The sequence below is a fragment of the Amblyomma maculatum genome, chromosome 1 (assembly GCF_055883805.1).
Source record: "Amblyomma maculatum isolate TAMU_Amacu chromosome 1, ASM5588380v1, whole genome shotgun sequence".
Lineage (NCBI taxonomy): Eukaryota > Metazoa > Arthropoda > Arachnida > Ixodida > Ixodidae > Amblyomma > Amblyomma maculatum.
Genome location: NC_139344.1, coordinates 397518925 through 397543941, shown reverse-complemented (window position 1 = coordinate 397543941; position 25017 = coordinate 397518925). Strand labels below are relative to the sequence as shown.

At 46.5% G+C, this 25017-nt stretch overlaps 1 protein-coding gene across 1 annotated transcript in view; it reads right to left on the bottom strand.

Moving 5' to 3' along the window:
• The window catches only part of LOC146208656 (EF-hand domain-containing protein 1-like), a 61002-nt gene extending 36246 nt beyond the window's left edge, over nucleotides 1–24756 (bottom strand). Inside the window, exons 1-2 of the mRNA XM_084595742.1 lie at nucleotides 24697–24756; nucleotides 4999–5283 (exon numbers count right to left, since the gene is read on the bottom strand). Of these exons, the coding sequence (XP_084451868.1) occupies nucleotides 4999–5283; nucleotides 24697–24756 (345 nt within the window). The remainder of the gene's footprint in view (nucleotides 1–4998; nucleotides 5284–24696) is intronic.
• Nucleotides 24757–25017: the final 261 nt, after the last annotated feature.

The following is a 25017-nucleotide window of genomic DNA, read 5'->3' as shown; positions in this document are numbered from 1 at the left end:
TGCGGCATGTGTATTAGCTTAACATTAATATAATAATAATAATTGGTTCACAGGAAGAGAAAGGCGCAGTATCTATCTCACTTGTTTCTGTGGACACCTGAACCGCGCCGTTGGGGAAGGGAGGAAGGTGGGAGTGAAAGTGGATAGAGAAAAAGAGGAGCCGTAGTGGAGAGCTACGGAGTAATTTCAACCACCTGGGGATCTTTAACGTGCGCTGACATCGAAGAGGTGTCCATGTGCTGTGTGATCCCTTCCCTTACGCAAAATCAGGTTTTAATACCTTGCAATGCCCAACCATCGATATTCTTGCACGTTTAATTTCATCTAATGGCTAGCTTTTTAATTGAATAACCAGAGAAAACCTTTACAACTAACTGCTTTCTGTTGCGGAATAATTGTGAGTGTCGGTTACTGCAAACTAAAGTTATGTCCGACTGTAGAAACCGGCTCATCCTGATCTGAGACTACCAGCCAAAGCACCCCACAACATTCTTATTCCCCTAGCTATTTCGTTCTCATGGTCGAGGTTGGTCACTGCCTTCCCTGAATGAAGATTTGCCACGGTGTTGGCGACTGGGGCTAGGTTAACAGAGCCGGTACAGGTGGAATTACACGGTCCAAGGTTTAGGTACGTTGTTGTTGTTGTTGTTGTCCCAATAACTTATGGCACATACCCACAAAGGGGGATCGTTCAAGAATTGGGTAGCAAAGAAAATTTTTGAAGTATACTTGCCCTAAAAAAAAAAATTGATTTGTGGGGTCGAGGAAAGGAAACAGAACGGGAAATAAGGAAAATATAAAATGAAAAGTGGTAACACACACGGGATATTGACACTGCAACTGTAGAACAAGTGATGCTGAAATATTTAGCAAGGCAAACGATTTGATTCCAGTAAAAAATTTTTGCATCCTGCGAGTCCGGAGCCGATCCACTTCAACGTCGTTTTCACTCCGAGCGCCCCCTGGCATTATATTCCCTCGCCAATCACGATGATCCGTTATCTACTGCTCTGCTGTAAATTGTTGGTGCCTTCCGAAGTTACTGAACATTACTTTTCGCTATACCAATTTTTAGGCCAGCCGTCCTGCGTTGCCAGACTAGTTCTCAATCACCATCTTCAGTTCGTCCCGTGAGTTACTTAAGGCAATGTCACAGGGGATCGCAGGTTCCTAAGCTGTTCTCAATTAATTTTGCAACCAACTCTTCCGAAAAACTTTTTTTTTAATAACTCCTGTAAACACGCGGTGAATTATGCTAGAGGTGTGCAGAGGAGGCCCCCGTCCCTTATTTGTATTTTGCCAGTTCCTCTTTTCAGGGCTGCAGAGGCTGCACAGGCGGCGAATATATTCCCATCGCTTTCTCATAGCTTATTGGTTTGGTTTGGTTTGCGGGGTTAAACGCAACAAAGCGACTCAGGCTATGAGAGACGCCGTAGTTAAGGACTCCGGAAATTTCGACCACCTGGGGTTCTTTAACGTGCGCTGACATCGCACAGCACACGGGCGCCTTGCTTTTCGCCTCCAACGAAAAGCGGCCGCCGAGGCCGGGATTCGATCCCGCGTCCTTGGGAACAGTAGTCGAGCGCCGTAACCACTGCACTACCAAGGCGGGTAGAAAAAAAGATTATGTTAAATGGTCAGGCGTTAAAGGCGAAACGGAGCAGAATTAGTATAATGTGTACAGGTGGTGACAGCAGCGATAGATTAGCCTCTTGACTTTCGCAAAAGTCGAATGTATCTTTTCGACGGTTAATTACGATTCCAAAAGTTACGAGCTCCCTTAGATGCAGTGCTGCTCTCAAGATTATGCACTTGCGTCAGATAGATAGATGGATTTATTGAAAGGAAAGGCAGAGAGGTTGGCCGGAATGATTAATATCTGGCCTGCTACTCTGCACTGAGGAAGGGGAAAGGGAGAATAACGATGATTGGTTGGTTCGGTTGGTTTGTGGGGTTTAACGTCACAAGAAAGAGGATCATGATGGATGACAATGTGGGAGAAGGCATATGAAAAAAATATGCAGGCATGACAGTTCACTTTAGAAGCGCGAATAGAGTACGGCGGCACACAAAAAACGGCAAAGAGCCCGCACTGCCTGGACACCCTTTCCCTTTTCCTGCTAAGCACCCAGCAGCAGTTCCTCCGACAGAGGCCTCTTGTCCAAACGCTTCAAGGAGACGGCTAGAACAGTTCTTTCAAGCGTATATACTGGGCACACTAATAATATATGGTCCACAGTCTCGGGGAGGTCGCAAGTTGATCATTCCAGGGAGTCCACCTGTCCAATAAAATGCAAGTACCTGCGCGTGAATGCTATGTTTAAACGCAGTTTATGTAACAAGCATGCATGATGGCGCGAAATTTCACATGCATGAAACATAAAATGTTAATGTTCAATCGAGCCTTTTTAGACGAATGTGTCGGGCTTCTGGCTGGGCCCAGTAAGCTGCCGTAGCCTTCTTCCTAAAGTTTATTAGAAGGCACGCCCTATCCGCTCTTGAAAAAGGCACAGCAGTTTTGAGATCATTACTGAGGGCACTGTTTTCTTCAACATCTACCTTTTCATTTCCATGGAGCCCGCAGTGGGCAGGGATCCATTGAATCATTATCTTGTAGCCTTGCAGTCGAGTAGATGTAAGCAGATCCATAATGTATAGTGCCAGAGACCGGTAGGCGGTGTGGCGTAAGAAATTTTCCAACATTTGCAGTGCAGTCTTTGAGTCCGTGAATATACACTAATTTTGAGGTGGCTCTCCGCATATGTAGCGAATGGATTCCCGAAGGGCTAAAAGTTCATCAGCAGATTACGTAGAAGTATGTCCCAAAAGGAAATGTAGAGTCTTTTTCTGAGCAGGTATGACCGCAGCTGCAGCGGATGCCTGTGATGACACAGATCTATCAGTGTAGACGTGAATATTGTCACGTCTCGGTAGAAGACCAAGGAGAACCTAGCGATAGATGGTTTGAATGGTCGACCAGAACAAGTCTTGGGTTCAAGCTTCTTTCACTTCCAGGCTCGCGCTTGTCGTCCTCTTTTGCGTCGTCTTCTATGCGGCATTTGCCCCCCTCCTTAGGAAGCATCGTCCCGATGAGAACAAAAGGAAGTAGGAGGTTAAGGTCAGACTGAGTGGTATGGCTTCATACGCACGACGTGGACGACGTCAGCTTGGTGCTGGCGTCGCTTTGATGTCGACACCCCGTCCGGCATCACCTCATAAGTGACGTCGGTTAAACGTCGCTGAACAACATAGGGTCCAAAGTATCGTCGCAATAGTTTTTCGGAGAGTCCACGGCGGCGAATAGGCGTCCAGACCCACACTTTGTCGCCAGGTTCGTACATTACATGCCGGTGTCTCTGATTGTAGAACCTAGGAGAATCTAGCGATAGATGGTTTGAATGGTCGACCAGAACAAGTCTTGGGTTCAAGCTTCTTTCACTTCCAGGCTCGCGCTTGTCGTCCTCTTTTGCGTCGTCTTCTATGCGGCAATATAATTACGATATTCTGACCAGATGTGCGCCAGAGTAAGTAGTTTGAGACCACTAAGTGGCACTATTGATTGCTTCAGTACTCCTGGAACACGAAGGTGCACGAAAGGTTTATCCATCACCCATGGTGGTTGGGCGGGACTGCATGGAAGGGCATATCCTGTTGGTACTTGCGACTAATGGCAGCGGAGTGCACTTGTAAAACTGTAGTCCGACCGCTCGTCCAGAATCTTGCTCAGTGGGTGAAAACGATTTCGTGTAAGTGCTCGCAAATATACATGAAGTGGTTCGTGTCGATGCTGCTAAGATTATATATGGAACGAGTGTTCACGTTGCCTACATGTCCCTATTTTATTTTTGATGCTCACGCGAAATACGAAACGCTTAAGGGTGTGAGAATACAGACTCACACTTATCCATATTACACTGAAAATCCATGTGAGATCACAGCATCGAACTTGACGGCCGCTTTTGAAGCATTTAAGGCGGCGCCGCGCGATGCATATGCATCTCTTACTGGGTGCAAGCGCTGGTGCAACATGCGTCAGGTATCGCTTGCGTAGCCCATTATATTATACGGTCAATGTGTGGACCCTACGCTGTCTCTTTATTTTCGTAATTCTTTCAGAGCTGCCACTTTATAAACTATATCCTGTGAGAAAGACGTCATTTTGGCTGACTTTTTTTTTTCTCAAGTTCTTACTTCTTCGAGCCTTCAGCGTGGCGCGGCCGCACCCACATGACGCTGCGACGTCACACCCCATGTGACACTAGGGTGAGAGCTGGGCTACCAAGTCAAGCGATTGGCGTAGCGTGGCCGCACCCACGTGACGCTGTGGCGTTACACCCCACTGGACATACCAACTCAAGCAGTCGGCGTAGCGCGGTCACAGCCACGGCGCAGCGCGTGACGTCGCACGCCACGTGACACGAAAGTGGTCGGCGTGGCGCGCTAGAGGCGCAGCTGGTGCTCACGGTATACGTGACGTCAGGCACGTTCATACGGCTTGGTTAAAGCAGGGCTTTATATGTTGGCTGGCAGGAGCTGCCAACTTGGGTCTCTCGTTTCCCATGGGACGGTTATGTCAGAATCAGCCTGCTAGGACCCTGACGTTCACGTTACCCCTATAGGCTACTAAGGCCCGTTCATATCGGTTGGTTAAAGCGGGGCTTTATATGTGGGCTGAGGAAGAAGAAAAAGAGAAGAATGATCGGTCACCCGCAGCTAATGCTTTCGCTCAATATTTGGTTCAGCAGCGTTGAACCCTTGTCATTTTTATGCCTGTACACGAAGTGCGTTAATGTGGATCGCGGTGTGATGGTTGTGACAAATATTGGGCGTTTAGCACTATCTACATATTTACTGAGGGCATTAAAACCCATTAGACTGACAGAATCGCTCAAAGAGGACTCGTTCAAGCAAATTAAGCTTAGCATGAAGGCTGTTTCAGCATATCGGAAGCTCCTAAATGTCCATTCCATTCGAAGATTAAAAACTAGCGATGCGTACCTTCTTTTCGTTGACGGCGAAGTTGGGCAGGAAGTTGTCCTTGATGGGCCTTCTCCTTCGGTGCCTGTAGGGGTCGTCTTCGTTGCTGTGGGATCCCTCCGACGTGTGGCCGCTTCCCACCGCAACGCCATTGTGAACCTCGGATGGCGGCCTCGACTGCCACGTATCGAGAGGTTGCGCCGGTTGCTGCACTCGGTGCAGCGGAGAGACGGAGGTCGGCAGAGATCGGGCCATCGGCTGGCCGCTCCGGTAGTCGAACGTGTGGCTCAACGGGTAGCGGTCCTTCTGCGAAAGAGCGAGAGAGAGAGAAAAGTAAACGTTTTCGGGAGGTTTATCAGACAGTGTCGAGCTGTTTGGAGGTGTGTAGACTTTTTCGCAAATTCAAGAGCCTGGCAGTTCAATTACGTCACTTTTAGTGCGCAGCTCTGCGTGATATTATGAGTATCATGAAACAGAGGTGCCCCTGTTCACGATCTATGATTCAAGAATTGCTTTTAAGGCGAAAGCTTTTAGTGGCTCACACTGTCGGCGTCCGTTCGTTTGGTCACACTATAGCTGCCAACCAAACGACGTCATCAAGAGAAACCCAAATTAACGTCATCAGAAAATTAAAGATCCTATCTCCATCGGTAATCGAGCCTCCACACCTTGGATCTCCAGCCGAGTCACCCCTTTTCATGGGAAGAAACAAATTAGAGCGGGTGTAGTTCGCTCCCAATTTGAGCAGGCAAACAAAAAATGAAAATATTCTGTGCAGTTTCTGCACGTTCGAACGGGAGATGCATAAAAATTGCAGCAAATACCAAATTTTGGTAATCAAAAATAAAATGCACACACTTTCACATGCGAGCACTGAGAAATCGCGTCCTTTCCACCCATCCGCTTTGTGCTTAGTTTTTTGCGTTGTGTCATTCCACAACTCTGTGCTGCTCTTATAATACTGTAAGGGCCTACCACTTCGCCGGAATCGTCGGCTACCGCATATTAATTAGCAAGCACTGCCGGTGTATTATTCTATTCACCGTGCCAACAACCAATGCTCTTCTCCCAATTGATGTCGCACACTGTATTTTTGCAGTAGTCGCCCGCAACTCGAACGACTTTTTTAACGCCCCCCTTCCCAATCTGCCCCGCCGGGGTGACGCAGTGGTTACGGCGCTCGACCACTGTTCCCAAGGACGCGGGATCGAATCCCGACCTCGGCGGCAGCTTTTCGCTGGAGGCGAAAAGCAAGGCGCCCGTGTGCTGTGCGATGTCAGTGCACGTTAAAGAACCCCAGGTGGTCGAAATTTCCGGAGTCCTCCACTACGGCGTCTCTCATAGCCTGAGTTGCTTTGGGACGTTAAACCCCACAAACCAACCAAACCAACCTTCCCAATCTGCACACAAAAAGAACAAAAACGGCGATATCGTCAGCCTAAGCAAGTACCTTTACCTGCATAGACTGCAGAGTGAACCGCGGACACGTTCATTATATATCAATGATAACTGAAACGGCTCAAGATAAACAGCAAAAAGCCGAGGTGAGAGCGGACAACCTTGCCGGACTGAAGAAGAGGCAGGCACACATTCTGATGGCTGATTATTCACAATTATACGTGCAACACAGCTTTCATACGCCATGATCGGGAAACGCACATCATAATTCTCCTCAGAATTATAGTTAAAAATAAATAAATAAACAAATCCTGTCTCCATCGGGAATCGAATCTCCATCCCTCGGATCCCCAGCCAAGCGCTTTAACTAACTACTTTTCTTTTCGTCCTTATTGCCTTTACTTAGCGCTTTAACTAACGGCGCCACGCCCGGTATTCTCCTTGTCTACCCTGAGGATGATAGTTAAAAATAAATAAACAAGCCCTTTCTCCACTGGAAATCGAACATCCATCCTTTGGACCCCCAGTCGAGCGCTTTAACCAACGGCGCCACGCCCGGGATTTTTTAAACCAAATGCCTTTCTAGGCTCATTGAACGAAATCCCGTGCGCAAGAGTTGTGCGCGAGATCTGTCATATATTCCACGAGATTTTTCATATTCCGCGAGATTCCGCGAGGTGTTTTCTTGTCTAGCGTTCTTGCTACTGCAATGCCACACTTGAACGTGCTCCAAGGAACGCCACGCGACAGGAGTAATGGTGTACCGTCCAAACGCACACTTTTCGGAGAAAGTTTGACACATACTGCGTCTTTCCTTTCCTGTAAACCAATTATAATTATGTGTAGCACTGCAACGAACAACGATAGGAGCGCCGGGGTGGCGCAGTGGTTACGGCGCTCGACCACTGTTCCCAAGGACGCGGGATCGAATCCCGGCCTCGGCGGCAGCTTTTCGATGGAGGCGAAAAGCAAGGCGCCCGTGTGCTGTGCGATGTCAATGCACGTTAAAGAACCCCAGGTGGTCGAAATTTCCGGAGTCCTCCACTACGGCGTCTCTCATAGCCTGAGTTCCTTTGGGACGTTAAACCCCACAAACCAAACCAACGATAGGACAGGAAGGGTAGACTTTCGCCATTCTCCTTTTGAGGGACATCTAAGAGACCCAATTTTTATCTTTATTGCTTGGAAGTACTTCAAGCCCGATTTAACCAGGTTGCATTTCGGGACCTGTCATACACAGTCGCACCCGCATAGGATCGTGAAACACGTATCATAATCCTTGTCTACAATAAAGATTATAGTATCAATGATAGTGACACTGCATTTTGTGATAATGACAGTGATGACATTAGCAATTATAATGACGGTACATTTAATTGATAATGACAAAGAGAGCAAACGAGATGCACCGTGTGCACCAGCCACGCTCAGGCTTTCGCATTTCCGCGGTGTAGGTTCCACAGTGCTCTCGGGTGGATGGATGGGAAAACATTTATTTTCACCTGCTTTAAGAGGTGAGGGTTCAGTTGTTTGATTGTTGGCCACGCCAGATGGCCGCCAGTTGCATCCGCAATTTTTCAATGCTAACTTCTTTCTCTAATCTCCAAAAACTGTCCTAGTTGACGAACGTTTCGCTCCGGTAAATCTGCTGGCAGCGCTGGCAGCATCATGCTTATATAATGATCTCTCTGACATAATAGTATTTAACTACGCATAACTATATCACCAGGAAAATAAGGCTCAGCTGCTCGCCATATACAGCAGCTCTCAGGAGGTCGGTCGCCTTGTAGAGTCAATTATTCCTATCCTCATGCTTGACAACCCACCTGCAGATATTCGCGCCTACCAACCCACTACGCATTTAGGTTGAGTCGGGAAGCTCATTGTGAAGACAACTGATTTATTAGAGTGGTGTGTGCCACGTAGACTACGCCTTTAATCTCGGCAGTATCTATTAACTAGTACGTCTATCCTCTACTGCATTTGGGGAGGGAATAAAGCGCGTTAAAGAGAAAAGGGAAGTAGAGCAGAGTAGAGGACATATATGAAAAATTGTCATGACCATTCGTCTTTTATGTTGTATAGAAAGAAACAAACAGCACGGTGTCTCTACAAATGGCCGCTCCAGTTTGCGCTTTCATCGCGTCAAATGGTATGTATAGAAGCAACTGGCACAAAGCTTTACTTATAGTGTGCCACAGTAATAACCTGACGTCAGTGCAACCTAGAAACAAACAAGAATTGACCAGAAAAGACGAACGCAAATTAAGACGCGTTCTTATCTCCACCTAGTTTTAATGTTCGGTGTACTATCCGGAAACATTGACATGAACCTAAATAAATGAACGTTATGTACACAGAATGACCAAGACATGCCAACAGCAGTTTAGAACGATTGAAATAAAATATTAATTACCAGTATGGCTATGCGTTACCGGCCAGAAACATTAATGAAAACGGCAATTTGTTTTTCTGAGAGCGAAAAGAGACAAGAAACCACCGACAAGTAATGGCTTGCAGCCAGTTTCTTTAGGTCAATCAAAACATTTTTATTTGGTAAACTGACCTAATTTCACTTGTTTGCGCGCTTCGCTGCTTTTTATGGGTGCCTCCGTTAATAGCCTCCCTGCCATTTTTTATGTCCTGCTTTGACTTGTGGGCTGTCGGATATTATCCTAAACGAGGGAAATGTCCAAAGAGTACCACGTTGTCACTGATGCCGAGCCCAATCTTGCAGCACGCATTAAGCAATAAGCACCCCGTACGCGCCCAATAGTTCCTGTGACCCCGACGCCTTTCCTCAGCTGAACAAGCATGTGGGTCATTCTGGGATCGAAGGCACCACGCAGTAGCAAAGAAAGCAACACAAACGCAGATGCAGAGAAAGGGGAAAGCAAGGCACGCTTGGCCGGGAGCGTCGGCCCTTAATAATCGGGAGAGGCCGGAATAAACGCATTGGCGTCGTGTTCGGGCGCCGGCGCGAGCGAGATAACGCGCGCGTGGTACGCGCAGAGATTCGTCTGGGCGCTGCTCCAAATTGGGACGCATCGATTCTAGGCAGTGATGTCAGCTTCACAAAGATCGCGCGCAGGCCGCTCGCAGTACGGGCACCGTGACGTCCTGTGATATTTTAAGATTCCTTGGGGCGTCCTTCTGCTGTGGTCGCTGCCTCGTTCTACGCCTGGGTGCCCACTTCAATAATCGCACAACGGCGCCGCGGAGACGACAATGCGAATGCTTACACCCGATATTTCGAAATCCAAGTTCATTTAGATTCGCAAAGAGAATTGCTGTGAATTAAATCGTCTCGTCGCACCTCGCAATTGGCAATGTTGTTTAAGTTCGTTTAGTAATGGGAAAACAAAGAAACGCCACTTATTGCATGACTGGCAGTAAAGAAGCCCGTTGAACGATTAAAAAAAAATAATTGAAGGCACTTGGATCTCTCTTAAGTGCGATAAGGCGAAAGCCTTTCCTGCGACTTTTTGCTCTTATTTGTTGCTTTTTCCCCCACTTCCTTCTTCCTTCCTTTTCTTCCATTGCTCTCTTTTCTCTTTTGTTTCTGTTTTACTCGTCCTACTTTTTTTGTTTTGGTTGTTTTCGTTTTTTCTACGGTTTTTATTGTTTTTTACTCTTCTTCTCCTTTACTACCTTTTTGCTCTTTTGCTCTTGACGGGCTGTGTTCGATGTTGTAGCTCAAAGACTGACATTAAAGCTTTGCAACGTTTGGTACTTTTTTTTTTTTTTTGCACGAATTCGATGTCCGTAGCTGTTTTGACGTCTGCACGCTACATCGACGTCCTTGGCTTTTTTTGACGTCGAATTGACCTTTTTGCTTCCAATTGATTAACTGCTCCACATCAACAAAATTTTGCGCATAGACAATTTTTTTTTTCACTCGCTACCTCATACAACCATTATTTTAGCGATCAGTCAATTCATTTCTCGACAATGACGGTGTGACACCCTCCGCGGACGCGGAAGCACTGTCCAGTGTGCTCATGGGCCTATTAAGGCTTTCGCCTTAAAATGCGCAAACGGTTTCTATCTATCATCAATTAATGTTTCTTCTACGTCCATTTCTACCATTGCGTTTCTATTGCAGTGACACCTGTCCGCTGAGCCGTCATTTTCATCCGGTTTAACATACATCACATGATTTGCAGTTGAAAGTACTCTTCTTTCGAGACCATCCGTCACCATGATATTATTTTCAATGAAACACGAAGCAGGCTAAAATAATAAAAGTGGACCTGTACCATGTGGAGGTGAATGTCCTGAATCTGCACATCTCCATGTCAGCTTATAATCACTCCGCTGGATCATTTCGACCACCTGGGCTTCTTTAAAACGCACTGATACTGCAAAGTACACGGGTGTCATGATTTTCGCCTCAGTCGAAACGCGGCCGCCGTGGCCAGTTTCAAACCCTGGTACAGTAGTTGGGTGCCTTAACCACTGAACAATCGCGAATGGGCAAAAGTAAATAAACAAGTCAGTGAACGCTATCTTTTTACTCAGCGGGCTCAAACCCGGGTACCCTAGTCAGTTGCCGGGCGCTTTAACCACTGAGCAATCAAGGCTGGGAATAAATAAATAAACAAGTCCATAAACCTTGACCAACACAGATGCAAGACAAAACAGAGTTGGTACACACATGACACCGCTAGAATTAAAACTGATTTATTCCGAAGAAGAAACAACTTTTACATGTTCTTTTGCTACGCAAGCGTGTGCTCCCAACGAGGAGATAGACGGCATCATGACGATAAAAACTGGCGCTGTTATTTGGGGATAAAAACTGAGGGATCACTGGTGCATTGCTAATTCTGTGTGATTAAAAACGCTTCCAGAAGCTCACGCTCCCGTATTGATTTCGCCCGACATACAATACTGGCCTTAGTGAGAGATACACTAAATGTTCTTGGCGTTTAAGGCTAAGTCCGTGCCGTGCCTGAACAGAAAGCTGTTGGGTGCTTCTTCAGTCGTTCACTGAGGAATTTTCCGGTTTGGCCAGTGTGTATTTTGCACACAGAGAACGGGTTGGGATAGACCACACCAACTGCGCACCTCGTGAACACTTTATGGCGTTTGGCTCTGCAAGCGCCAGCTTTCCGCTGGCCACCGGAGATTTTGGCGCACGAACAACAGAGTTTAAGGCGAGCAGAAAAGACCGTAGTGACATCAATTTTTAAGCCCCCTCTTTTTTTAGCCCATTGGAGGTCTTGTCAAAGTAAAGGGCCACTTCAATATTTTGTTTATCCTCTTCCAATGGGCTTCAGAAGCCTTCTATCAGGAGGATGAAAAAAGCTCGTTCTGTAACGGCGGCGGCCACTACTAGGCTTATAGGCTGGCTACCATCTGGCTGAGACCTGCGGAGCTCGGCGGCTGCCTAAGCGCACACTTCGACATCCACATGTTCATTGTTGTTTGACGCCTTGGGAGGTGCACAGTCCTGAGAGAAGGGAGGCGGGGGAGGCGGTGCGCTGTAGTCTAACAGGTGGTGCGACGTCATAAGCGAGGCGAAGATGTTCTACCAAGTCGGCTTTTCAGCGTAGCGTGGCTCGTGGCGACGCCGGGCGTTTCGCGCTTCTCCCACTAGGTGCGCTGTGGTCTAACAGGTGGTTTCGTCTTCCATTGGAGACATTTCGCCTCTCTTGCTTTCGCAATCTCCTAGGCTTAACTACAGCTAAGCCACTGTGAATTTTTTTTTAATTGTCTCTGTATTGACCAGTGTTTTATACTACGCTCGTGGCGTTTCTCTACTTGCGTGACACCACATCTCACGAGCTCATCTCATTAGAAGGTCTGTCACAATTTAAGACATTATTGATTAAGTGAACATAAAACTCCATGTACAACGGCACAAAAAGATCCGCTAGGGAAGTCGCAGACGGGAGTTTTTAAAGATGTTGCGTCATGTGCTCAGTGTTTCTCAAATTTTATATGCTTAATTAATAGGCGACTACTGGTGCGCTTTGCTGCTTTACGGGTCCTCTACTCACTGAAAACTTGCGGTGAAACATGCTGAAGGGGCGAGAATCTGCGAGAATTGGTGAATTGGCTTGGTTTGGTTTAGGCGGTTTAATGTTCCAAAGCGACTCAGGCTATGAGAGACACCGTAGTGGAGGGCTCCGAAAATTTCGACCGCCTGGATTTCTTCAACGTGCACTATAAACGCACTGCACACGGGCGCCTTACCTTCCGCTTCCATCGAAAAGCGGCCGCCGCAGCCGGGATTCGATCCCGCATCCTTGGGCACAGTAGTTGAGCGCCGTAACCACTTCACCGCCACGGTGGTTAGAATTGGTGAATTGGCCTCGAGATCGAGCAGAGTTGCCACCTTGCGGCTCAGCGGCGAAACCTACTCAGTGTGGATGCGTTTTCGCGTCGCGTGCCAGCCCGCAGGGATTTACGCGCGCGCATGCGGCATGTACAGGAGTGTTTTTGTTTGTTTCGCAGTTCCTGTGAGCTTTTGCTTACCTATATGCCTCTTGCAAAATAAATATGAGCAGTCTATAACCCCACGCTTCATTAAAGAAATATATACTTGTCCGTATCGAGCATGTCATGTTTGGATAAGGACATCATCCATCGCGGTCTAAGGCGTTTGAGATCCTTTGACATGCAATGTCTCAAACGAAGTGGTACTGTCGTTACCGCCGTGTCAAAGCAAAACAGGTCGTTGCCGTCAATAAAAGTTAATGCAAACGCTCAGAAATCGCATATTCCCGTTTCTGTTTGGAATACCGCAGCTACTAAAACATATGCCACCGCAGACTGCTTCATATAGCAGAATGCAGTTTGAACAGACCACTCTATGCCTGCTATGCCGTCTGTATGCACGATAGAGTTGTGTGAGTACTTTTTTTTTTTTTTGCTTTTAAACCTCTGTCGCGGTGTCTCAATGGTAAGGGCGTTCGACTGCTGATTTCGAGAAAGGGGGATTCAATCACAACCGTTTCTAAAGGCGTTCCTCTGCTGTGGGATTTGGCTGCACAATAAACAATCCCACGTGGTAAATGTGTTAATAATGAAAAAAAAAAAAAAACTGCACCAAAACCAGCCTCTGCAATCATCCGTCATAGCCGATGCCGCTTTCATGCGTTAAACCCGGGCCAATATGCATTTCTTTTCTTTTATTTTGTTGTTGAAGGCTTCTGTGCATCCGCAAAAGTTTTAGTGAGCACATTTTGTTTGGGAAACATATGGGAAACTGCTGTAATCGTACATCTGCCCCTTAAGCCCCAAGGATGTCATATTATCACCAAGGGACTGTCACGTAACAATTTTAAACTGAAGTGTTTTTTTAATCCTTTTTTTTTTTTTTTTTTTTTTTTTTTACCCGGGCATATCGCGCAAGCCCAATCTCGCACATGGTCTGCTGCAGCAGGGAAATGTTTGGGAAACATATTCCCTGCACCTAATTATTACCCTTAATATTACATAATACATCTAGATCAATGTACTTTACTGGTAGCCTATTATAATCATTATAATCCTTTTTCTTCCAAGTGCTGTCTTCCGACAAAACTTGTCATTTCTGACAAGGGGAGTAAAACAGCTTCATGCGGGCTTAAATATCAGTGTTTAGTTCGGGAACAAATACATCTTTATAGTCACATGATAAGATGACCTCCATTTCTTTCGGAATAGTTTTATATCCGGACTCTGTTTTGGAAGCAACCCTAATATTTTACTTCGCATAAGATTTATTCACTGCTAAATAATTAGTGATAAAGAAAGTTTCAGCCTGTAAAATTGCTTCCCAATCACAGTGCCCATGCGCAGTTTATAACGATGTCTTCGCAGCGACAGATTCGTAGCTTGCACTTTAACGTTACTGAAAATTAATCGCTGATCATTGTAAATTCTGTCAAGTGTGTGAAAGTCCTCTCACACGGTGAAGTTTATTCGCATTGCAAAACAAAAGAATTACACTACTAATTTACCGTTATATATTAACATCACACACATCAGAAGTCCCTTATACTTTCCTCGGTTTCAGGAAATCATTTACAGTTAGTGGTGCATGCATTAATACACTAACACATTCTATGACAGTGGCCGCAAAAAGCATCTCGGCAAATTCAATCCACTCAGCGCTGTACACGTGAACAATCAGCTTTCCTGTGCGCGAGGTTTCCTGTATGGTGTCGGCCTGATCTCATTTTTGGGGAATACTTGTGTGTGGATGTCTGGGCCAGAGTTGATGTGCACTCAGTCTAAAGCAACTCGCCATGCAGTGCGCTGCCAATGCTACATTTAACCAGCTTCCTCGAGTCAAGTACGATATAATTAACCAGGCTTTCTCGATTCAATCTAAATTACTGCAGGTTAGAGCACGAACCTTGTATCTGCGTGGTCTTGACACTAATTTCGCCGGTCTCACTCGCATGAGACACTCGCAAGCTGTTTAAAAGTCGATAAGAAAAACAAAGCTGCCATTAGGCAGGCCCAAGCATTAGGCGCGTGAGCGCGGTACAGCGTAAGAAACGTGCAAAGTAAATCTGGAAGTCTGGTGGTTGCGTGCTTTGTTTTCCTAAAATCCGCTCTTCTTCTGCTGCATTGGCGAAATCCATGGATCTTTTTCTGCAATATTGCAGAAATACTGCACAAGACACGTTTTCATCGCCAACAAACCCGCCTTAAACTCGGAAGCAGACCTACGCAGCGTGCGTTTCTGCGAGCGCCGCCGGCTGCCGATCCACACTACCGGAGTGACGGTGGCGCCACCTCTAGGTCGATCTCGCGGCGAATTGTCGAGAAGTTTGACTCAGTATCACTGACTGCGCATTTAATTATGAAAAATTTAGAGAGCACAGCAGAACCTGCACTAGAGAAATGCGAAAGCCTGAGCATTGCTACTGTTGTTTTTGCGACTCTAGATACGTCGTCATGTTTGTTTTGTTATAATTTTTTTTTGAAATTGTATTGTTATTTTCAATTCGTGCAGTCACATTTTTTTCTTAATTTGTGTTATTCTGTTAATGCATTTATTTGCTCATTTTCGGTACGTCCTTAAACTAGGCAAAAAAAATTATGGATACGTTCGCAGGAAGCCGGTGTAGAGTAAAGGTTAGCGTCTGGGCTGGGACACGGAAGTATGATGGTTGGCGTGGACACGATTTTTTCTAGAGTGCCAATACATGAGGACACTCTGTGGTGAAAAGCACTGATGACAAGCTCTGATGTCACCACCCATGAGCCAAAAAAGGCTTTCGCCTTAGAAACGAATGTTGCTGAACCTGCGCTCGCGCTCCCTTGTGCAAATGAAGGGTCTTCAAGCTTAAATTTGCGCTGATAAAGTATTGTGGCCCAGTTACTAAGACCATCTTACTGAAAAACATTGTATGACGCAACAACTTCATGCTTTAACATACAATGTAATATAAATATCATTCAGTGTCGTCCATTGTCGCAAAGTTTGGTATGATACTTTATGATATTGTAAGACATTTTTTTTTTGTGATATTTGTGTGGCATCAGATGATAAAGCCAGTATGATGTTATTGCAATATACAATCTTGTTCAGAAAGGCAGTCACATAATTTTGACCTAGGGACGGAAGAAAAGTTATTCAACTAAGGCGATCGAAAAACTTCTGTATTTGTAATCGTGATGACAATATGTTGTTTGCAGTAACTTCGGCAGGTTGAATGTCCGATATCGAAAAGGAAAAACGCTATTCAAGCACGCTGTTTCTGACAAACTCAAATATACACATGAATGGATGAAGACCAATTGGCATGGAACTTCTCAATGCTGTGCAGCAGCAACCTTGTTCGATATATATAAAACAAGTAGTAGAATAACTTCGCGGAGAAACTAGAACGGGTTTTGAAACAGTTATTAAATATGCAATTAAATAGAAGTGGCTGCCTGTGTCACAATTTAACTTTAATGGCTCTGTGATGGCACTGACCCACTTTTTTTCGTGTCTCTAGTAACAAAACAATTAGGAGAAAATACGTCCGTAATGTTTCATATTGCTTAAAAGCGATTAATAACTCAGAAGTGTAATGCCAAGGCCCTTATGAAAGAGCTGCTATGACAGCAACAAGATCTCACAGAGAGACAATAGTCGTGACACCCAAATACGGTAACGACTGCAATTTATTTTTTTCGAGACTTTCTTTCACGGAAATAATTTCTGAGTACTAAAACGACATGTATCCCCGTATTACAAAACGCCAACTGTCTCAGTGCGAACGTGAATCGTTTCAACAGTCTCCATCGAGCGATACGTCGCGTGTTGAGCGCCTATTTTTAAACTTGGCTGCCCTTGATGTACTTGTACGTCTACGACTGGCTGCTTGTACAGTTGCGCTGGCCGCGAGATAGCGCTTTCTTTCTTGGTTGCTCAAAGACGACATGACTCTCAAATCTGGCCTACGGGGAGAGCATACCTTGGTCTCTCATGCTAATGGTCCCACTCGCAACCTGATATACTCTGCTGTAATGAGCACAGGGAATGCTTTTAAATAGATAAATAAATAAACGGACGTCGTGTTTCTGCTCAGAAGTAAAAGAGAAAAAATACGAAGGCCGAAATTTTAACTTTAGGGCTAAATGAAGATGAGGAGATGTCGAACAGAGGAGAAATATAATGCAGCAGACCATGTGCGAGATTGGGCTTGCGCGATATGCCCGGGTAAAAAAAAAAAGAAAAAAAAAAAACAGGATTAAAAAAACACTTCAGTTTAAAATTGTTACGTGACAGTCCCTTGGTGATAATATGACATCCTTGTGGCTTAAGGGGCAGAGGTACGATTACAGCAGTTAATTTTTTAGGAATTTTTATTTCTTTAAAGCGAAATTGTTTGGCTCTGACGTCATTCCTCCTTGCCAATCAGGATTTTTTTTCGTCACGGAACTGGCACATTTTGCGTCGAAAAGAACTTTATATATCCCATATGTTATATATATATATATATATATAGTGTAATGAAACGGTTCAGATGGTTTGCATAGCAATATATGTATCTTTTCGTAGCAGCCACAAAGGCCAGCGTTCACACCGACAGCCCGAGCTTCGTTCGCTTTGTCGTCTTCACAACTTCATCGTCTTCGGCGCGCGTCGTCTCTGTTTTCCTCCTCTCCTCTCTCTGCTTTTTCACAGGTCAGGCATTATTATATATATATATATATATATATATATATATATATATATATATATATATATATATATATATATATATATATATAGCATTACTACAGACGCGATTGTTCGTTTTCACAGTTTATCATTTTGTCGACAGTTTCGAGAATGGCATTCCTTTAATTTGTCATTGTCCTGACGAAGGGAATACCATTCCCGAAACTGTCGACAAAACAATAAACTGTGAAGACGAACCGTCGCGTCTGCCGTAACGCTTTACTTCATTCAGTAAACTGGCCCATTGAAATCCACTGAATACATATATACATATATATATATATATATATATATATATATATATATATATATATATATATATATATATATATATATATATATATATATATATATATATATATATATATATATATATTGTAGTGTGGTAATCTTCATCGATATAACCATTGACATGCGTCGCGTGCTGCCGCTCTCAAGGACGAAGAAGTTGTTCGCTGCCTTGCTCTTTCGCCACGCCTGACGCTCCGCTGCAAGTCTCTCCTGAGCGGCTGGATCCATCTGGGTTTACCGAATAAGCACACCCCTACAATTGGTGCAGGTGCTGCTGGGTACGTTCCCGTCCACCCTGGAACTAAGAAGCCGCACATTACCCTCTGCTTCCAGCATGCCGGACGACACTGCCTCGACATCGTCGCCCCTCCCAACCACCGTGCTGTGTTCTGGAGCTCTACGGCAGCGTGATCCGTGCCTCTTCAGTGGCACAGCCGACCAGGACATCGACGATTGGTTGTCGGCATATGAGCGCGTCAGTAGCTACAACAGATGGGACGACGCTATCAAGCTAAGCAATGTAATCCTTTATCTGACTGACGTGGCGAACCTCTGGTTTCGCAACCATGAGGCAGACCTGCCATCTTGGTCTGCATTTAAAAAGAATTTTGCAGAAGTGTTCGGCCGCCCTGCAGTTCGCAAGCTCCGGGCAGAACAACGCTTGCGTGAGCGCACTCAGCAAGTCGAAGAGTCGTTCACTAGTTATAAAGAGGACATCGTGGACCTATGCAAGCGTGTCGATCCGCTAATGACTGAAGCGGATAAGATCGAGAACATCATGAAAGGCATCTCTGACGACGCGTGCCAAATGCTCTGGGTAAAAAATCCTGCCACGGTGAGTGACGTGATCAAGCTTTGCCAAAGCTACGACGTGCTTCGTAAGAAGCACGCTTCTACCCGGAGGTCCGGTGTTAGAGACGACGCCATCTCTACACTTGCGCTGGGCGGTTCTACCCCATCAGAGGACAGCCCTTTACTTCAGCAAATCAAAGCCTTCGTTCGAGAAGAGGTCGCCCGCCAGCTATCGCTGGTCCCTCAGTTACAGGATACTGGCCGCCTTGCTCCTGACATGGCTCCGTCTTTGGCCCCTACCATACGGCGTGCCGTTCAAGATCACATCGCTGATGTCCTTCCGCCCAGCTCCATGCTCCCGCCCAGCCCTGTGCTGCCGCCCAGCCCCGTGCCGGCGCAAGTAACGGCACCACTGACTTACGCCCAAGTTGCGGCCAGGCCGCTCATGCCATCAGCATCTCTTTCCTACCAGGCCGCTCCTTCCAACCTTCCTTCGCCTTTGCCTGGGTCTGCATTCCATGTCCCTATTCCAAGGGTACGCCAACGCCCTACGAACCCTTGGCGTACCGCGGACAACCGGCCAATCTGCTACTCTTGCGGGCTGCCGGGCCATGTCGCACGCCTTTGCCGCCAACGCCTTCCACTTTCTCGACCTGAACTATGGAACTACTCCTACAATACAGACCAGCCCTCGCCGAGAAATCCGCCCAGTTCCAACTTTGTATCTCGTGACAATCAAACGTACACAACTCGCCGATCACCTTCCCCTCGTCGCCGTTCCCCGTCCCCACTCCGACGTTCTACCGGCACTGTTGAGGGAAACTAACAGTCGCAGTTCCCGGGGCAAGAACTGCGCTTGGTTCGAACTCTTCAAGTCCTCGGTGTTCTCCCACTAACGTAATTCAAGTTTTTGTCGACGGCGTCGCAGTACTCGCTCTTGTCGACACGGGCGCTGCTGTATCCGTCATCAGTGAAGCTCTTTGCCGTCGTCTTCGTAAGGTGACCACCGCACTTTCCGACTTTTCGCTTCGCACCGCCTCATCACAGCGCATTCATCCCTCAGCAGCGTGCACGGCCCGTGTTCTCATCGAAGACGTCTTATACACCATCGAGTTTATTGTACTGTCTCGCTGCTCACACGACATCATCCTGGGCTACGATTTCCTTTCCACTCATCATGCCGTTATTCACTGCGCCCGCGCGGAAGTTTCCTTTTTACCTCTTTGTGATACCGTCTTGTGTGACGTCCCTACCCGGCCTGCAAAACTCCTCGTCGCCAATGACACAGACATTCCTCCATTTTCTGCTGCCCTCGTTCCACTCTCCTGTGAAAGCCTTATTAGTTCGACTGTCTTCTTCACACCTTCCGACGCCGCTTCACGCCATCCCTGCCTCCTGCTCCCATTTGCTGTACTGAAGTCCGAAGATGGCCTTAGTGCAATGTACGTCTCAAATCCATTTTCGTGCCCGTCCGTCCTGCTAGTAGGCGAGTGTCTCGGTCGTATTGAAGAACTTGATCCTGCGCTTGTAAATACTCTTCCTGCCACGCCTACTTCATTAGACGTTAATGTTCTCAGCTCTTGCAATATAGCGACCGCTTCGACACCACCCGATGTTCTTCAACAAGCTATTGACGCAGATCTTCCACCCACACAATGCGATCAACTCGCCGCTCTTCTACAGAACTTCACTTCTGCCTTCGACCTTCCTCACACCGCGCTGGGTCGCACGTCTGTCGTTACGCACACAATCGACACTGGTACAAACGCACCTTTACAACAGCGTCTTTATCGCGTGTCGGCCTCTGACCGCCAAGTAATTGCTGATAACGTGGACGACATGCTCCGCCGGGGCGTCATACAGCCATCTAACAGTCCATGGGCTTCTCCGGTTGTTTTGGTCACCAAGAAAGATGGTTCCATCCGGTTTTGCGTCGATTACCATAGGATTAACAAAATCACGCGCAAAGATGTCTATCCTTTGCCGCGAATCGACGACGCCTTGGACTGTTTACAGGGAGCCGAGTATTTCTCCTCTTTGGATTTGTGCTCCGGCTACTGGCAGGTACCGATGGCTGATAATGACCGCTCGAAAACTGCCTTTATAACACCGGATGGACTATACGAGTTCAACGTTATGCCCTTTGGCCTCTGCAATGCCCCAGCTACTTTCGAGCGCCTGATGGACACTTTTCTTCGTGGACTGAAGTGGCAGACCTGTCTTTGTTACCTGGATGACATCGTAGTTTTTTCTACCGACTTTTCTTCTCACCTTCTCCGCCTAAAGCATGTCCTCACGTGTCTCGCCGACGCTGGGCTTCAGTTGAATTAGAGGTGCCACTTTGCCGCTCGAAAACTGACAATGTTAGGCCACGTAGTCTCTAAGAAAGGCATTCTTCCCGACCCCACCAAACTTCGCGCAGTTGCAGAGTTCCCGAAGCCAACCTCCCTGAAGCAGCTTCGGAGCTTTATTGGCCTCTGCTCCTACTTTCGACGTTTCATCTTGAACTTCGCCTCTATCATCGCTCCTCTGACCCAGCTCCTTGCCGGCAGCTCCGACCTTTCCGCCTGGACTTCAGCCTGCGATAAAGCCTTCGACACTTTACGCCGCCTTTTGGTTTCGCCGCCCATTCTACGCCACTTTGATCCGGCTGCGCCTACGGAGATCCACACTGATGCCAGCGGTATTGGGCTTGGTGCCGTCCTTACCCAACGTAAGCCTGGTTACAGCGAGTATGTTGTGGCATACGCCAGCCGAACATTGACAAAGGCAGAATCTAATTATTCAGTCACAGAAAGGGAATGTTTGGCCATTATTTGGGCTATCGGAAAATTTCGTCCTTATGTGTATGGTCGACCGTTTTACGTTGTGACCGATCACCACGCTTTGTGCTGGCTTGCCTCTCTGAAAGACCCATCCGGTCGCCTTGCTCGCTGGGCTCTTCGTCTCCAGGAGTTTGACATTCATGTCATTTATCGATCAGGCTTGAAGCATACGGACGCGGATGCTCTTTCCCGCTCGCCATTGCCTAGAGATACTTCGTCTGACCACGTCTGTACCTACGATTTGTCGACTCTTACCACTATCAACATGGCTACCGAGCAGCGGAATGACCCCTGGATCAATGCACTTTTGGATTTTCTCTCAAGTCCTACTCCCGGTCATTCATCTAAAGCGCTCGTCCGCCAAGCCCACCACTTCTCCATTCGTGACGGTCTTCTCTATCGCCGCAATTATTTGCTTGATGGACGGAAGTGGCTTCTAGTCATCCCGCGTCATCTCCGTGCCGACATTTGTGCTGCGTACCATGGTGACCCACAATGTGCTCACGGTGGCGTATTGAAAACCTACACGCGCCTACGTCTGCGATTTTACTGGCGTGGAATGTACCGCTTCGTACGACATTTCGTGCGCGCTTGTGAATCTTGTCAACGCCGAAAAACTCCTCAGAAGTCCTCTGTTTCGTTGCAGCCGTTACCCTGCCCTGCTCGTCCGTTTGACCGCGTTGGCATAGATCTCTATGGCCTTCTTCCTACTACTCCTGCTGGAAACCGGTGGATTATTGTGGCAGTAGACCATCTGACTCGCTACACTGAAACATCACCGTTACCCTCTGCCTCTGCAAGAGACGTTGCCTTGTTCATTCTCAGCAACTTGATTCTTCGCCACGGGACTCCGAAGGAACTGCTCAGTGACCGCGGACGCGTTTTCTTGTGCGACGCTCTCGAGGCCCTACTGAAAGAATGTCGCATCATTCATCGCACCGCTACTTCTTACCACCCTCAGACGAATGGCCTGACAGAACGCTTCAACCGTACTCTGAGTGACATGCTGGCCATGTACGTCAACGACGCTCATTCCAACTGGGACCACGTTCTTCCCTTCGTAACCTACGCGTACAACACTGCGATACAGACCACCACTGGATTCTCTCCCTTCTTTCTTCTTTACGGGCGCGAGCCAACCTGCACAATGGACGCGCTTTTTCCCTACCGCCCTGATGTTTCTGAATCGACGCCACTCTCGGACGCCGCCCAGTGCGCAGAAGAATGCCGTCAGCTCGCTCGTTCGCTTACAAAGGAAAATCAGTGGCAACAAAAACACCATCGTGACACTGGTGAGGCGCCTTCATATGCGCCCAACTCCCTGATGTGGCTCTGGGTTCCTGCCACAACCGCCGGCCTGTCAAAGAAGCTTCTTGCTCGGTATCACGGTCCATACCGAGTCCTTCAAAAAACATCTGCTGTGAACTAAGTAGTTGAGCCCGTTACGCCATCTGCAGACTTGCGTCGCCGTGGACGCGAAATAGTTCATGTGGACCGACTCAAGCCCTACTACGATCCGTCTGTCCTTTCGGCACCATGAGTCGCCAGGATGGCTCCTTCTCTCCAGGGGGGAAACTGTAGTGTGGTAATCTTCATCGATATAACCACTGACATTCGTCGCGTGCTGCCGCTCTCGAGGACGAAGAAGTTGTTCGCTGCCTTGCTCTTTCGCCACGCCTGACGCTCCGCTGCAAGTCCCTTCTGAGCGGCTGGATCCATATCTGGGTTTACCGAATAAGCACACCCCTACAATATATATATATATATATATATATATATATATATATATATATATATATATATATATATATATATATATATATATATATATATATATATATATTCATTGTAGTGGTTTAGCTATGCACATAGAAGGGAGGAAGAAGCAAGAGAAGGAAAGACAGGGAGGATGCATATGCAAAGACGCGGCTATGCATCAACCATTTGAACTGTTTCTTTTTTATCTAGTCAGAACATTCTTAGGCAACTTGTAAGACGCCGATAAAGAGAGAGGGAAATGATGTGAGCCACGGGGTTGTTCAAGAAAGAAATGGGGCAAAGAGAACTACTAATTTACACACCTGCATGCCAGCATTTTAATGATTTTGCCCCCAGGTCATTGTATGCATAATGATAGCGCCTGTAAAATTTCAGGGACGGGACCGCAGGCGTAATATATTCGCTGCCTTCTCTAGAAGGTTGCTATCATGGTACAATTGGGCCTGCTTTTGTGTAACCGCATCCGAGTTCCCCTTAGCACTATCCCACTAGCGTGTGCCCTGGTAGTAAAATGAGGAAACACTGGAACACGAATAACGATAAATTCGCTTTTTAGAATAAAAGTAAATTTGCCTTATTTTACAGAAATTTTTTACTATAAACGGAATATGACTTTGTGGGGAGATGGATACAATGTTTGCGTCAAGTAAGAGTATCGTTGAAGAACACGCACACATATTTTTCTATCACTACTGCATTCAACTATATTAGGTTAGAAATTGCACCTCTTCAAAATATGGCAATATGGTACCAGAGATATGTTTACGTCAAGCAATAAAGACTACAACTGAAGCCCACGTGCGAATGTTGTTTCCACCGCTAGTGCATTCAACTCGATTAGATTTCACAGACTTGCTTATTTTAACATTAGATACATGTAACACAATGGCAACATGGTTTTTTTTTTTTATTGCTTTTGGAGTCTCTTGTCAATGAGGTGTCGATGTTGTCTTCTATTGATGGACTGCCTTCGTTGTTTCAACGACTGAGGTGGTGCCGTCGCGTTCTCATTAAGAGACATCAGTGTATTTGTCTTTTAGCACGTGATAATTCTGCATTGAGACAAGATAATTGTTTAAATTTTCTACTACAAGAAACGTGGTCGGTTTTCCCCTCGTTATCCACACCTTACAGCGAGGTAACACCGAAAAAGCTGAGTTGGTTTCACAATTATGCACCAATGTCTTACAGCAAAGTGCCCTTTGACGGAGCAATGGAATGTGTGGTTCCTTTTTTTTTTTTTTTTTTTTTTTTGTCGTTTCCTTGTGAGCATTGTCGGGGACGCTGAACGCCGCCATAAATTGGCAAGAAATAATTGTTAGGAAACGAAGAAGAAAATGTGCAGCGTTTTGTTTCGCATTAGCGAACTCTAGCGACGGAACTGCGTGGTTATGCTAATACAACGAGTGGTGCGCTGTAAGATTTCAAGTTAAACCACTCCGCATTAAAAGAAAGAGGAGCACTTTTAATACTCACCACTACTGGCAAAGAGTAGCCGGGCAACATGGGTAGCCTGTCCGTGAGTCTTGCCTCCATATTGAAGCTGACGGCACAGTTCGCACTTCAGTCGAGCTGCCGCAGCATATGATCGGCACCGATGTTTTTCCGAATGACGTCACTTTCAGTTCAACTGTTCTTTCCAAGAACGCTGAAAGGAGCTGGAATGGAGGAGTCAGAGATATCCACAGTGGTCGGGAGATGCACTGCGAAATCTCACTCAAATAAGTTCGGGAATCTTAATGTTGACCTTTCTTCGCTCCTCATTCTTGTTTTCTCCGATAAGTGTCTTTGCCGTTT